Source organism: Lacerta agilis, chromosome 11 (genome assembly GCF_009819535.1).
Source record: "Lacerta agilis isolate rLacAgi1 chromosome 11, rLacAgi1.pri, whole genome shotgun sequence".
Lineage (NCBI taxonomy): Eukaryota > Metazoa > Chordata > Lepidosauria > Squamata > Lacertidae > Lacerta > Lacerta agilis.
Genome location: NC_046322.1, coordinates 61,115,861 through 61,130,919, shown reverse-complemented (window position 1 = coordinate 61,130,919; position 15,059 = coordinate 61,115,861). Strand labels below are relative to the sequence as shown.

Sequence of the window (15,059 nt, the reverse complement as noted above, 5' to 3'; positions counted from 1 at the left end):
TCATTTAGCATTTTGTTTTGTTCTGCCGTAATTTCTGGGAGGTTGCCTTGTTCCAGATATTCCTGTACTTCATTTAGTGTTTCATCTCCCTCTCTATAAAGATTTCTATAAAAATTGACAAAATTCTTCCCAATTTCTTTCGGATCAGTTATTATCTTATCCTCTATTTTAATTCTATTAATTACTCTGTCGCTTTGTTGTTTTTTTAATTTCCATGCCAATAGTCTTCCCGGTTTATTTGCAAATTCGAAATTCTTCTGTTTTGCCAGTTTTATTTTCCACTCAATTTCTTCATTTATGATCATAGCAAACTGGGATTGCAGCAGTTTTATGTTTCTCTTAATATCCCCGCTTTCTGGTTTTTTATAAAGTTCCTTTTCATTTTTAAGAATCTCATTCAAGATTTCTTGTTTTCTTTTTTCCTTTTGTTTCTTTCGTATTGCATTCTCCTTTATAAAAAAACCTCTAAGGACCGCCTTACCTGCATCCCACACCACTTTATATCTGTTCCTTTGTCTAAGTTAAATTTCCAGAATTCCTCCAGTGCTTTTTTAGCTTTGGTTAATATATTTTCGTCATTCAACAGAGTCTCGTTTAGTTTCCACCTCCTCGGTCCATTTTCCTTTCCTTGTAACCATAGGTAAACTGGATTATGATCCGATATTGTTTTTGCCTGTATTTCAACCTTATTTTTTTTAATGTAAGATCTTTGGGTATCCAGATCGCATCTATCCTTCCTGCAGAATTATTAGGATCGGAGAAGTGAGTGTACTCTCTTTCCAGGGTGGCGTGCTCTCCAAGCATCGTTTAGACTAAGAATATCAACCATTCTAAAGAAGGGGGATGGTAACTTAGGTTGTTTGTTTCCAATATTCTTCCTTGTTCTATCTAGCTCCGGAGTGGTCACCCATTAAAGTCTCCCAGAAGAATAATCTTTTCTCCTACATAGTCAATTAGTTTTTTTTCTAAGGATTCGTAAAATTTCTTCCTATTCGCATTTGGTGCGTAAATTCCCACCACCTTCAGTTTTTCCCCTTCACACTTATCTCTATTATCAACTCTTCCTTCAGAGTCTTTATCTATCAATTTTGGCTCCAAGTACGGTTTGGCATATATTACGACACCTCTTTTTTTAACTTTATCTGAAGAGACGAATTCTTCCCCCAGTTTTCTATTTATCAGGATCCTTATATGATTTTGCGTGACATGCGTTTCCTGCAAGCATATTAGATCTAATTTTTGTTTTGTTAGTATATGTTCTACTATTTCTTTTGCCTTTGTCGTTTAGCCCGTTCACATTCCATGTTAAGATCTTTAGATTCATCACAATTTTTATTAATTATTCACTCACTGTATTTGTTTGGGTAAATTCAGAGAAGGTAAATTCAATGATGACTTAAGTACACAATTAAAAATAACACCTTATTACAGACATTTATTTCACAAAAAAAATTATTTACTTAAGATATCTCAGCTTGACTGTTGCTCCTCTTCGGTTTCCTTTGGCATTTCCGTCTCCTCCACTCCTCCGCCCGTATATTTTGAGCCTCCTAGTTCTTTTCTATAAGTCCTCCAGAACCTATCCGCATCTGGCCATGTTGTAAATCTCCTTCTCTTTCCTTTGAAAAAGAATGAGATGCCTTCTGGGAATTCCCAGCGGTGTGAAATTGATTTTCCTGTAGAACCTCCACTAATGGTTTGTAACTGTCCCTTTTTCTGAGCAGTCTAGTCGGGATTATTTTATGTATGATGATTTCACTATCATCTATCTTGAGCTTATTTTTACTACTAGTCTGCAATATTCTGTCTCTCATGTCCATTGTTGCAAAGGTTACCAAGCAATCCCCCGGCCATTTGTTTTGTCTAGCGACTCTTGATCTTACTCTGAATATTCCCTCTATACTTTGTACCATTTCTTTTTTTTCAATTTGGAGCCAGTTTGCCAAAGCCGAGTTTACTTTCTCCTCCAATTTTTCCCCTGGCTCTTCAGGAATAGCTCTGAACCTCAAAGTTTTTTCTCTTCTATGCATTTCTATCATGGCTACCGCATCGAGCACCGCCTCGTGCGTAGCCTTCATGTCCATAAGCTCTTTTTTGTCTTTTCTATTTCTTTTTTGTTTTTATCTGTTTGAGATTTCCTCAATGCTTCCTCTAAGTTTATCGATTTACCCTTTAACTCTTGCACAGTCTTTGTCAATTCCATATTTTTAACCATTAGTCATTCATCTTTCCTGTCAGTTCCATCACACTCTTTACATTATCGTCTAGTTTGGTTCCCATCTTATCCAGCTTTTGATCATTAGCTTTCGCAATATCATTCATTTCTTTTTTCATTTCTGATATATCCTTTTTTAGACCCAGGAGTAACTCCTTCATTTCCATGTTTACTTCACTCTCCAATACTGAGTTTCTTCTATTTTGGGTTGGATTAGCCGATCCAACTGTGTTAGCAGATTTTTTGTTTACATTTGACATTCTATTACCCCCCTTAAATCCGCTCTTGTCACTTATTTTCGTATTAGCCCAGCTCAGGTCAGTTTAATACCTTAAGAAAAGAGGAAAAAAGAAAGAGGAAAAAAAGGAGAAAAAAAAGAGAGAGAAGAAGAGAGAAAAAAAAGCAAGAAGAAGAAGAAAAGAGAAGAGAAGAAAGAAAAGAAGAAGAAGAAGAAGAAGAAAGAAGAAGAAGAAGAAAGAGAAGAAGGGGAAAAAGAAAAAAAAAAAAAAAAAAAAAAGAGGGGGGAGAAATGGGGAGGTAGGAGCGCTAAGAAGAAAGGAGGAAAGATGAGTAGAGCTACAGAGAAAAAAAAGTAGAAGGAGAGATAACTAAATAAGAAAAGATTAAACTAGCATAGAATAAGACTAAAGATATATATATATAAAAAGAAAGGGCAAGGAGAGGAGAAAAAAAAAAAAAAAAAAAAAAAAAAAAACAAAAAAAAAAAAAAAAAAAAAAAAAAAAAAGGAAAAAAAAAAAAGAAGAAGAAAAAGGGAAAAAGAAGAGGGAAGGAAAAGGGTAAGGAAAAAAGAGAAAAGAAAAAAAAAGAGAGAGAGAGGGATATGAGAGAGCGGAAAAGAAGAAAAAAAGAATAAAAAGAAAAAATAGAGGAAAAGGGGATAGCAGTATTATATATTATTATCCTGCAGCATAACCAGATTTATATAACATCGAATCAGCTTCTCACTAAATTTCAACCACTGTTCCTGAAGGAGGAAACTCCAAAGTCAATTCTCTATCAAGAGTATCTGCAGGTCACGTTAGCTACAACCTATCTACAACTTATAAATTTTTCATAAACCTTGAGTCGCTTGAGATGGATAGGTAAATGAATATACACACACATAAAATAAAATACGATTTCCAATTAGTTACAGTTACAGTTCCAGGGAGGGTCCACTAGAAGAGCCCCTATTCGCTTGCTATATTCTTCCACCTCTTCCTAATAGCAATGTAGCATCACAATTCGTTACAGTTTCCAAGGAGGGTCCACTAGGTTCTCTGTAGCGTTTCTATGATCTTCCCATCTCTTCTTCGCCAAAATACACTTCACTTCCTTTACCCCCTACGCTTAAATTAGATGATTCAGCAGCTTTTCTTAAAGTGTTCGCAGGTTGGATAATCTGCTGTCTTTAATGTCCTTTACTGTTTTTTAATCAGCTTGCCATGAATGGTGTAAATACTGATGACCCAATGTGTGGAAAAGGTTTTTAGAACTGTGCAGCCCATGATGTCTGAAAGTCTTTTTCTGCATACTTTGTGGGATGCCAAGTTTCAAATACAGTTTGAATCTCTCTATAAGGTACATATGTGTCATGAGAACCCATTTACAGCAAGCTGATATTTTATAATTCTTTGTCTTTCCTTGTAGACTGCATCCTCAGCTATTAAAGGTGCCATACAACTGGGAATAGGATACACCGTGGGGAACCTCACATCCAAGCCAGACAGAGATGTGCTTATGCAAGACTTCTATGTAGTGGAAAGTGTGTTTCTTCCCAGGTAAGGGTGGCTAATTTTCTACCTAAAAATTGTGTGCCTAATTCTTTATTCCATTTTTATCTTGCCTTTCTTCCACATTGTTCAGGGTAGTATACATGCCCCCCTTTAATTTACTTTTGAAACCACCATGTGAAATAGATTTGGCTGAGATAAACCAACTGGTCTAGGATCACTTTTAAGCTTTGTGGTTGTGCATGGATTTGAATCCTGGTAACGTTAGTCTAAGTCTAACGCATCAGCAACCGTGATGGCTGGTTTTTTTTTTACATATTGATCACTTCTCAAGTATGGCTTAATTTAAAAGTATCCTTAAAAGTGGGATATAATTTTTCTTTAGTACAATAGAAAGAAGATTGTTTTGTGAAAAGAAGAAAGGAAGAGCATGAATACATATAAAATTTCATTGAAAGGAATAAAATTTCATAGAAGATTTGCCTAGAAAACTAGTAAGCAGCTGATGTTTAGTAGAACATAGTTTGTAAGGTTTCTGTAGTGGCTTCTTGCGAGTAAAAGTCCTGACTCTGGATCCTCTATTTAAAGGATTTATTGTACAACTATATAATATGCAGAGCTCAAAAGTCCGTGACCGTCTTAGTCACTCTCAGATCCCGGAAGTGGCGCTTTCCACGAGCGCCCCCAACAAAAGAACTTGGGCACCCCAAGTCTCCTCCTCTCATCCCTGCGTTTCACCCCTCTACGCAATTGGGGCGACGGATGTCGTAGCCCCCTCCTCCACTAAGCCGCTTGGTCGGTGCTGGGAGTCTGGAGCATCCCACAGCCCCCTCCCCACAGAGCTCTCTTCCTGCCTGTTGTTCCCGCAGGATATCTCCCTACTGCTCCTGTGGTGTTGGGAACCATCAGCCTCGCAGAGCCCTTTCACCACTCCATTGGGCTCTGACGGTTCCCTGACAATAGTAATAACTTTAAAAAAAAATACATGTGGTGGTGTGACTGCAGTTTAGCTGTTCATTTTAACTATAGTTGGAATCTGTTTTGAGGAAGAAGATTAATATGTGAGCAGTCAGGGAGTCTGGAAAGCCAAAAAGACTGGCTGTCAGGCTAGTCAACTGCTTTATAGTCTAGAACAGGGGTAGGCAACCTAAGCCCCATGGACTGGATGCGGCCCAATCGCCTTCTCAATCCGGCCCATGGACGGTCCGGGAATCAGCGTGTTTTTACTTGAGTAGAATGTGTCCTTTTATTTAAAATGCATCTCTGGGTTATTTGTGGGGCATAGGAATTCGTTCATTTCTCCCAAAAAAATATATTCCGGCCCACCACATGGCATGTGAATTTATGTCCAGGACTCTTTTGTACATCATTTTGTTTGTCTTTCATGTTACTTCCATTATCATAACCTCAGCCATTCAGATACTCAGTTGGTACTCCCATTTGCTCAAGCTGTCCAAGAAAAGTTTCTGTTATAAAGGTACCTGTAGTCTCTAAGAAATGTTCTTATTATAACCTCAGGCTCAGACATCTCATTACCTGATGGTTTGATTACAGCAACAATTGTCATTTGTTCACTATGACTAACATCAAGTGTGCAGTCCAGAATAATAATATTTAGATAAGCACAATATAATAATATGAGTAATATTTGGCTGAGTTTGCATGTGCTAAAAAATTTACTAGAAGCTGTATAAGCTCATTTTGGATGTCTTTTTTATAGGTAGTAAGCCATTGTTTCATGATCTTTAACTCTGCATAAATGTTAATTCATGGTAGGATAAAAAAAGACTAGATATTTTAAAAACTTCGAAAAAAACTCAATTGCTATTACTGTACAACTTTTCAGTTGTACTGCGGAATGCTAAGTTTTGCAATGCAAAAAATTCTGAGCAAAGCAATCAAACATTCCAAGATTTGTTGGCATTATGGTTCTTCTTGCCTAATTTTATGTTGGTAAATATCTTCAATTGTTTTTCCTTTAGATAAGCACAATTTAAGTTCTCCAGGTCTGATGGCTTTCTAAATAATCAGTATTCCTCTCGGGTGAATACAGAATTGCACCAATGTTCTTCCAGTCTTTTGAACCTGTTTCTTATATAGTTGAGGCACCTTTTTCTTCTTCTTCTTTTTATTTTTTTGGCTGAACTACTTACAGCAGAAAACAACAACACACACCTTTTGAAGTTGAACCATGGATGACACACTTCTTCATCATTTGCTAGTCTCCTCTTGTAGCAATCTTCTGGTTTTTTAGTCTTTGGGGAAATCATGGGACAATGTATAAATTATCACTGCAATAATTAGGCCAGTTAGCAGGGTAACTACCGTATTTTTCGCTCCATAAGACGCACCTTTCCCCTCCTAAAAACGAAGGGGAAATGTCTGTGCGTCTTATGGAGCGAAGACACTAGATGGCAGCGGGAACCCTCGAGCGGAGGGATGCCTCTGCAACCGGAGCCATGGCTCCCTGTGGCAGGGGAGGGGGTAAGCAGCCCAAAATCGGGCTGTTCCCCCCTCCGCCGCGAAGCAGGGTGGTAGCCGCAGTTGCCCCTGCGAGAGGCGGCGGTGGGATGAGTGCCCCAAAAGGGCTCCTTTCGGGGCGCTCATCCCACCGCTGCCTCTCGCAAGAGCAGGATTCCTTCCTTCTCTCTCTCTCTCTCTCTCTCCCACTCCTTCCTTCCTTCCTTCCTTCCTTCCTTCCTTCCTTCCCCCCCTCTTCCCTCCCTCCCTCTTTCTCTTTCCCTCTCTCACCCCTTCCGTCCTTCCCTCCTTCCTTCCTTCCTTCTTCCTTCTTCCTCTTTCTTTCACTCTCTCTCACCCCTTCCTTCCTTCCTTCCTTCCTTCCTTCCTTCCTTCTCTCTCTCTCTCTCACACACACCCCATCCCTCCCTCCCTCCCTCCCTCCCTCCCCTCTTTTCTGCAGCAGGCCAGTACAGTACATTTATTTATTTATTCATATAACAATGAACATTCCAACAGCCCATTAACTACTCATTTCTATTTCCCCAGGCCTTTTAATATCCTTTAAACATTTTGTATACAGTTTTAACCAAATTTACCATTGTACTCTTTCAACTGATGGTGACTGTTCCATTTTCGCTCATGCAAGAGGTTTTTAGCTATTTTATGTGATTAAATGTTTTGTGGCATTTGTTTATTTTTATGCTGTTCTTGGATTCTAGTGCTGAAATGGCAAAGCCAGAAGTAAGGACTGAAATATTTCTGTCATTTTTCCATTTTTATATTTTCCAAAAGCCAACTTTAACCTCAGATTACTTTTAAAGCAGATTGTACCGGTAATTTGGGTGTGTGTGTGTTGGCAGTCTGCCCATCTATATATATAAAATCCAAGTGTCTCTGCGTCCAGTCCCTGTGTCTCTGGGTTTGCGCTACTGCGCATGTGCCCCACGGACACAGGGATTGGAGCAGAGAGATCGGGCCGGGAGCAGCAGCGGCAGTTCAAGCGGGGCGGTTGAATCCAAACGCCGGCGCTCCAGAGGCCGAGGGGAGGCCGAGAAGGGAGGCCATGCTGCCGCTCTTGCCACTGAAAGCCGAGCCTCGAAGACTAGCGGCCCGGGAGCGGCCCAGAGCAGCCCGCCCCGCGGCTTCTCTATGTTTCCGAGACAGGGAAGGGGAGGGAGGGAAGCCCAGCTGCGCCGCTCGGCTCCACTGCCTCTCCGTCCCCGGAGGAGCCCCAGAAGCGGCCGTCCTGGAAGTGGCGACCTCCCGTCTCCCCAGCGGCCGAAGCTTCCCCTTTTGGCCGGTCAAGGTCGACCCCCGGCGGCGGCTGCCCGCTCCTCCGCTTCCCTTCCTCCGCGTGGGCGCAACGAAGCAGCAGTAGCCCCGGAGGTCGCCTGGACCGCCGCTGAGCGCGCTCCTCCGCCCGCCCGCTGCGCACCTTTCCAGGGATCAAGTCCTATAAATATTCCTGGCTAAGTGGCCGCCGTTCATCCGTCTCCTCCCGGCCCAGCAGCGCCTCTCCGCGTCCCACCCCCGCCCGGAGCACCAGGGGAAGCGACCAGGGGAGGGGAGGGGGCAGAGGAGTGGGAGGGGGGGACAGGAGAGATGGGGAGGGCGTGATCCGGCAGCCCACCTGGACTACTGCTGGAACTCAGGCGCCTTCCACAGAGACACTGCAGCATATACGAGCCTTTGGTCCAGAAGAGCCCCACAATCCTCATCGAGTTCCTCTTCGGGGCCGACCCCTCCCTCTGGAAGCCTGGAAAGTCGAGTCCCCCTTCCTCCCCCCTCCCACCACCAGCAGGCACTCCCCCCGCCCCAGCAGCTACTGGCCGCCCCGCTCCTGGCAGGCAGCGGCGCGGCCCATCACCTGCCAGCCCAGAGGTCCGGGTGAGGGGCGCATGGAGGTAGCCGGGCGACGAAGGGAGCGGCAGCCGCGAGCAGGAGTCGCCCAGAGGTTGCGGCTCTGCTCCGGCGCGACTTGGTGGGACTTTGCAGGGCTAGCTGGAAAGGGAAAGGGGGGAGGGGGAGGACGTCAGTGCCCGGAGGAGGCGCGCCGGGAGGCTTCGCCCTGCCCCCTGCTGGCCAGCTGGGGAGACGCTCCTGCTGGAGCTGAGTCACTGGCTGGACTGGGCGGGTGGCGAAGCAGGGCTGTCTATGCAAAGGAGGAAAAGACAGAAAGAGACCCCCATGTCCAAACACACACATCTCTCTTCCACACATTCCAGCCTGGAGTCCCGTTCTCCTCTGCACCTGCTCACCTTGGGGGGGGGAGAGACCGTTTTCTAAATAGATACGGTTTGATTTTATTCCATGTGCAAAAACTGACTCATATTAACGGGCATAAAAACCAATGGAAGGCTGCTCTTCTATTTGGGGAGAAGGTACCACGCCTGTCTTTTAAAAAAAAATTGCTGCAGCCCCCTCCACATATGTTCTAGCGCCCGTTATTTTAACAGGCTTAAACCACTAGTTGCTACATAACAACTGGTAATAATAATGAAAACCCCCAAAGAGCATACTTTGCTCTATTATTAATATGGGCGAGATTCAGCCAAGTTAAGCACTTTAATGTCCCATTGGTTTTTGTGGTAAAAGTAACCACATGTTAACTTTCCTATTCCCTATGTTCTGTGAATAAGCTGTTTTAGCAACCCTAAAATCCTTCCTTCCCTCTCTCTTCCCCTCTCTCTCTTTCACCCCTTCCTTCCTTCTCTCTCTCTCTCTCCTTCCTTCCTTCCTTCCTTCCTTCCTTCCTTCCTTCCTTCCTTCCTGAGGCTGTCCTCAAGGTCTGCTTGCTTTACAGCGAGGCGAGAGGAGGGACAGACGTGAGCCCCTTCCGCCCCCTCCTCACAGCTCACTGTAAAGCAAGCAAAGGGAGAGCCGTTTACACGCTCTGCACATCTCTTGCTAGAAAAGAATATTTTTTTTCTTGTTTTCCTCCTCTGAAAAATAGGTGCATCTTATGGAGCAAAAAATACGGTAATTCAAGTCAGGCACAATACCACCTTCTTCTGCAGACTCTGCAATACTCTCACTGCTTGACATCCTCGTTTTCCTCTGCGTGTTTTTCCAGAAATATCTCCAATTTGTGAAACTTCTGTCTTAGTGGTAGTAGGAGCACCACATTCCACTCCCTCAGTGCTGGTTTCAACAGGAGTATAGACATATTCATGTTTTTCAATTGCTTTCTGTGTGCAAAGGTATTCCTTGCTTTGCTTACGCCTTAGCTTTTTCTGCCTTTTGTTGTCAAATTGAGCTCCAGTTGGTTGTTTTTTAATCATCCATAGCTCACTAGAAAAATGAATACCGGTACTTTTTCCAAATAAGATTAAGATATGACTGTAAATTTTTAAATTAAGTGCATTTTCACTTGGTGTGTGTATATATAACATCCAGTCAACTCTGTGGTCTATTTCATATATACATAAACAATTCTAATGTATGAGTTACTTCAAAAATGATAAAATTCTTCAAAATATAAAATGGAATTAAAATGTTATCAGACATTTATAAGATACGACAAAGATTAATTTGTATATCACTGTGCCCCTCAAAGGTCAGTACTGTACCCCTCTGAGGTCTGCCCCAGGCAGTGGCCTCACTGGCCCTGACGGACTGTTTTAGAAGAAGGTTCATAATTTGAGAGTTCTCCTGAATCTGCTCTTGCCACTTGATGTGCAGGTGGCCTCAGTAATGAGTGCTTTCCATCAGGTCACCCTACCTGGATGCTGATAATTTGGATACAGTAATCTATGTACTCAGGTTGGATTATTGCAATGCACAGTACAAGAAGCTGCCTGTCAAAATGAGTCGGAAGCTCTGGCTGGTGACAGGTTCAAGACAAATAGATCACAAAACACCAACACTAGCTGCCTTAAAGCTTCTGAGCCCAATTCAGAGTGTTGGTTTTGACCTTTAAAGCTCTTTTTGGTTCAGGGCCCCAGTATCTTCTGGAATGCCTCTCACACTATAAACCCTAGATCTTTGTATGAGGCCCTTCTCTAGGTCCCCCTCTTGGGGAGGCTCAGGGGGCTTTTACCATTGGGGCTCTCCGTCCGTGGAATGCACTTCTCAGTGAGTTCCAACGTCCCCCTTCGTTGACATATTTTCAACATCTAGTAAAGACTCCCCCCCCCACCTTTTAATGTGCCTTCAAAGCTTCCTGTGGCTGATATGTGGGCTGTTGTTTTCTCTGTTTTGTTTATAAATACATTTCTTTGTGTTTTTAAGAGGATTGTAAGATGCTTATAGATCTTTCGATAACAAGAGACTAACAAATCTAATTGATAACAATAAGCAAACTTGAATTCCTTCATTTACTTTCAAAAGAAAATTAAAATAATAATAATAATATTTATTTATTTATTTATTTATTTATTTATTTATTTATTTATTTATGCATACATACATACATACATACTCCACCCATCTGGCTGAAAAGTAGGTTCAAATGAAAATGGCATGAATGTATTTTGGATCTATGCAGTACACTTGTTGACTGATAGTTACCATGGCACAAAAATACAACGGAGTGCTTGCTTTGCATTAGGTTTTTGCCTTGAAGCTGCATTGGGATATTATGCAAATAGTCTCTCATCTTCTTTGCAACCTTCCCTAGAAAAAAAAGATGTTGTTGCCTTGCTTGCCTTGCCTACCAGCAATAAAGTGGTTCCAGTTTTTGAATTTGAAATAAATGATGAGGACCAGTTCTTTAGTTTTTGATAGTGCAACTGTTAAAGAGTTCCCAAGTAGATGACGATTATTATCTGAGATAACTTTAATTGTTATGCACCTTACAGTCTCTGTGAAAGCAAATATTTGTTCTTTAGACAGTTGATGTGGATCTCTTCAGGGCACTTGCCCTCAAATCTACAGTGTTTCTTCGGTTATGTATGAACCAGAATGAGAGGCTTTCAGCACAAAAAACAAACCAAGCTTAGATATTTTGTGGTGTATAGATAGGGGGGTTATATTTTAAATAATAAATATATACACAAGTATCAATTGTGGTGAAAATAATACAACAAAATAAAACAACACCACAAACTGGTTATGACTATAAAACCAAATTTACTGGGAATAGAAATGAGCTGATAACCATTGGATTCACAAACATGCTAAGTGCCAAGTGCAAAAACTGAAAACAAAAGGTAAAAATACAGCGATATCTGAACATATTGGATTGATGAATAATATAACAAGCCGGCGTGAGTCCAAATACAGGATAATGACCCCGTGCCGCCATAATGGTGGCACCCTCACGCCACTTGTTATATTATTCATCAATCCAATTTGTTCAGATATCGCTGTATTTTTACCTTTTGTTTTCAGTTTTTGCACTTGGCACTTTAGCATGTTTGTGAATCCAATGGTTATCAGCTCATTTCTATTCCAGTAAATTTGGTTATATTTTAAAATCAGTGTATTCTGTCTTTAACAAAGAACTATCAGTGAATTGCTAAAGGAACCTGTAGTCCATGTACACACATGGACCTAGAAGAATATACATTTTACAAATTTGTAAGGTAGTGTCAGGGGGCTGCCCTCGCCTCAAGGCAAGGAGTTGCCAGGGCTTTATCGGTATGGCGAGCCCCCGCCTCAACTGCTTAGCAATTCATCTTCCTCCAGTCAGGAAACAGTGATCCCTCTAGTGGGGGAGGAGAGATGGGACCGGGAAGTAGGAGTCAGGACTCTGACAGGGAAGGAGAGCCTGCGCACCAAGCAGAGGCTGGAGGGGAGACACCTTTTCCATCTCCCCCCTTGCCCAGGGGGGAAAGACGCAGAGGGGGTAGGCGGGGGTTCCGCATCCTGCGGCTTTTATGCTGGGCAAAGAACCGGAAGGGGCCATTCCCGGACTCTGCCGAAGGATGAGCTAGATGTACTTTTGTTGCTGCACTGTACATATCTGCACAATAAAGAAACCTTGTTTCAGAAACCTCGGCGTCAGGCTGGTTACTCATGAGCAATCGCTGAACCACCTTACAGGTTCTACATAGACTCACCCACCCCTTCTACGTCCCATCCAGGCAAGCAAGAGGGATTGTCAAAGTTCAAGATGCATTCTAAGCCAGGCCTAAATGAGGGTTGCAAAGCAGGGCAGGCAAAGGATGTGGCTGAAGTTGCTCATCCTTACACCTTACAATGGAGCCATAATTCTCATTGTGTTTCAATCCAGTAAATCATCCAGACTCCAAACCCCCTGTGCACTGAGCAATGTTCCTTAAAGAAATCAAAAGCATCACATAAAATAAAAAGTGAAATGGTCCTGCAAGGTGTAGTGGTTTGCATTTTTGTCCTGTCAATCATTATAAATTTTCTTTTGCAGCAACGGTAAAGCTGAAAAGAGCTTTCAGCAATTTGGCCAGGCTCGTTGGGACTAATGGGAAATGTGGTCCAAAGCATTCCAAGGGCCGAGGAGAAGAAATTAATAGAAATGAAGGCCATGCTGGGGCAGAGGTCTGTTTTGGGCCTGGAGTGACACTTGGAAGTAGCAGGGCAATGGGAACTTCAGAAGCCTTTTGCCCATGTTATTCTGTAATAAGGTTCCTTCCACTGTTCATTTCCTTTTTTATTTTGTCCAAACTGTGGTTTCCTCCTCTTCCTCCACCCCCTCTAAATTTCATCCATAATCACAAGGGTTTTGGAAGGGCTTCCTTCATGACAGTGCTACACTTCAACTCTGCCCAAGCTATGTGAGCTCACCCAGGAGCTCCATATTCTGGCACAGAGAAACTGGTCTCACACGTCTGCATTAGATTTGATTCTTCTAATTTCTGAAGGGGGGCTGCATTTGTCCTGATTTGCTTTGTTCACTTAATTGTGATATTATAACTTGTAATAGTAGGCTATGTATAAGGTTTGTAAAAGAGCACCATATTTCCAAGTTAGGAAATTGATTTTTTTCCATCGACTCTGAAGAATTTCACACCTGAAACACACTCCTGCCAGTTCACTGTTTTCTAGCACCATTTGAGATGTCCTTTTTCTCTCGCCACTCCCCACCTGTTGGATACTACAGCATTTGGTGCAGAATTGGGCAACATCTACAAAAAGACAGCATAGCTCCATCCCTGGACTCAAATACAAATGTGGGCTGCTTTAATGATGTATCATATTCATATCAAAGAGTTCCACAAAAAAGAAGTTAGTTCTTCTGACCATAAAAAAATTACTTTACAATTTCTCCCCCCCCCCTTTTGGTGGTGTTGTTACAAAAGTCGGTCGAGTCAAAGCCCAGAACAGGAACTGAACAGCATTCTCTTAGCTTGAGGCACAGTTGCTTTCCTTTAACTATTTTCAGGACACATTCATGGAATTCAGATGTGCATGGATATCTCCATTCTACTGGGCTAGAACTCATACTCCTACAGTGTCACACAGGCACTATCTCTGCAGTGATTTAAAGATGTAGCCTTTGGCATGGCTAGGGTAAATCCACTGGGTTTCCTTCTTTTATTCCTGAAGCAATACACGGTCACAAAATTAACACCTTTTGTCAGATAAGAGCCTGAGTTATCGTGGAGGATATTTTCAACAGTGCTTAATGCTCCATTAGCAAAAAAATATTGGCATGCTGGTGTTAATGCATTAAGCCCAGGGTGGGGAGTCTACGGAGGCTGTTTCTCCAAGACAACCCCCCCCCATGTCACAGGTGACATTAAGTGTGAGGCAGGTGAAGACATGGCTTCCAAGGAACAATTGGAGCTCCCTGTTGTTCATTTGCAAGTAGGGCCCACTAACCATGCAGATTAGCTGATCTGCACTGACAGTGAGCCCCACTGGAATTGGCTGCACTAAGGGCTTTCCCTTGGGGCTTGCTTTGTCTGTATGTGGGCACAGTTAGAATTCAAACATCTGCAAACGGACTTCAAAGGAGCTTGCAATAACTGCCAGTTCCTAGTTACAGTGAGCCGTGCCCCACCTGCCAACCTACAGTGGGGAAGTGGCTTAGTTTCTTTTTAGAAGAGGAGAGAAGCATATTAAGCTAAAATTGCCTGAGAATGTATTGAAACTTAATATCCTATTTAGGGTATGACACCTGTTTAGTCATGTTGGCTTGCTCCTGGCTGCTTCAGCTCTGCACGGTGCTTTGGGGCAGTTTTTTTTTAAAAAAAGGTTCATATTTATAGTAAGAGTTCTGTTCTTAACGAATTTGTGTAATACCTTTAAATTTCTCTTTTCAATTCAGTGAAGGGAGCAATTTGACCCCTGCTCATCATTATCCTGACTTCAGATTTAAGACTTATGCTCCTTTAGCCTTCCGCTACTTCAGAGAACTTTTTGGTATTAAACCTGATGACTACTTGGTAAGAATTTACATCCCCCCCCCCCTACAAAAATAGGAGTGGTGTGGAATAGCTTTCTGTTTCTGTAGAATGTGCTATGAAAACTTGTAGTTCTTGACCATGCATTTAATTCTTCATCTTATAATTGGTTGCCCTAAAACCCGATGTGTTAATTGATAGCTCAGCAACTGCTTGAGTCATTATTTCTACTGGAATGTTGTAATTGAAATTGAATACTCCTGTGGATTTTGCTGATTGAATTGTAGTATAGAGACCTCCATCTGCTAATTGCCTTGTTATTGTCTAGCAAAGTATATAAATATTTGCTTCCATATGTTGTAACCTTGAACTAGAAAAGCACA

General features: G+C 42.2%; 1 protein-coding gene across 3 annotated transcripts in view; it reads left to right on the top strand.

Moving 5' to 3' along the window:
- Positions 1–15,059, top strand: part of PIP5K1B (phosphatidylinositol-4-phosphate 5-kinase type 1 beta) — a 124,346-nt gene that overhangs the window by 55,356 nt on the left and 53,931 nt on the right. For all 3 annotated transcript variants that reach the window (XM_033163871.1, XM_033163870.1, XM_033163872.1), the window contains 2 exons: positions 3,867–3,997; positions 14,601–14,718. In XM_033163871.1, the coding sequence (XP_033019762.1) occupies positions 3,867–3,997; positions 14,601–14,718 (249 nt within the window). The remainder of the gene's footprint in view (positions 1–3,866; positions 3,998–14,600; positions 14,719–15,059) is intronic.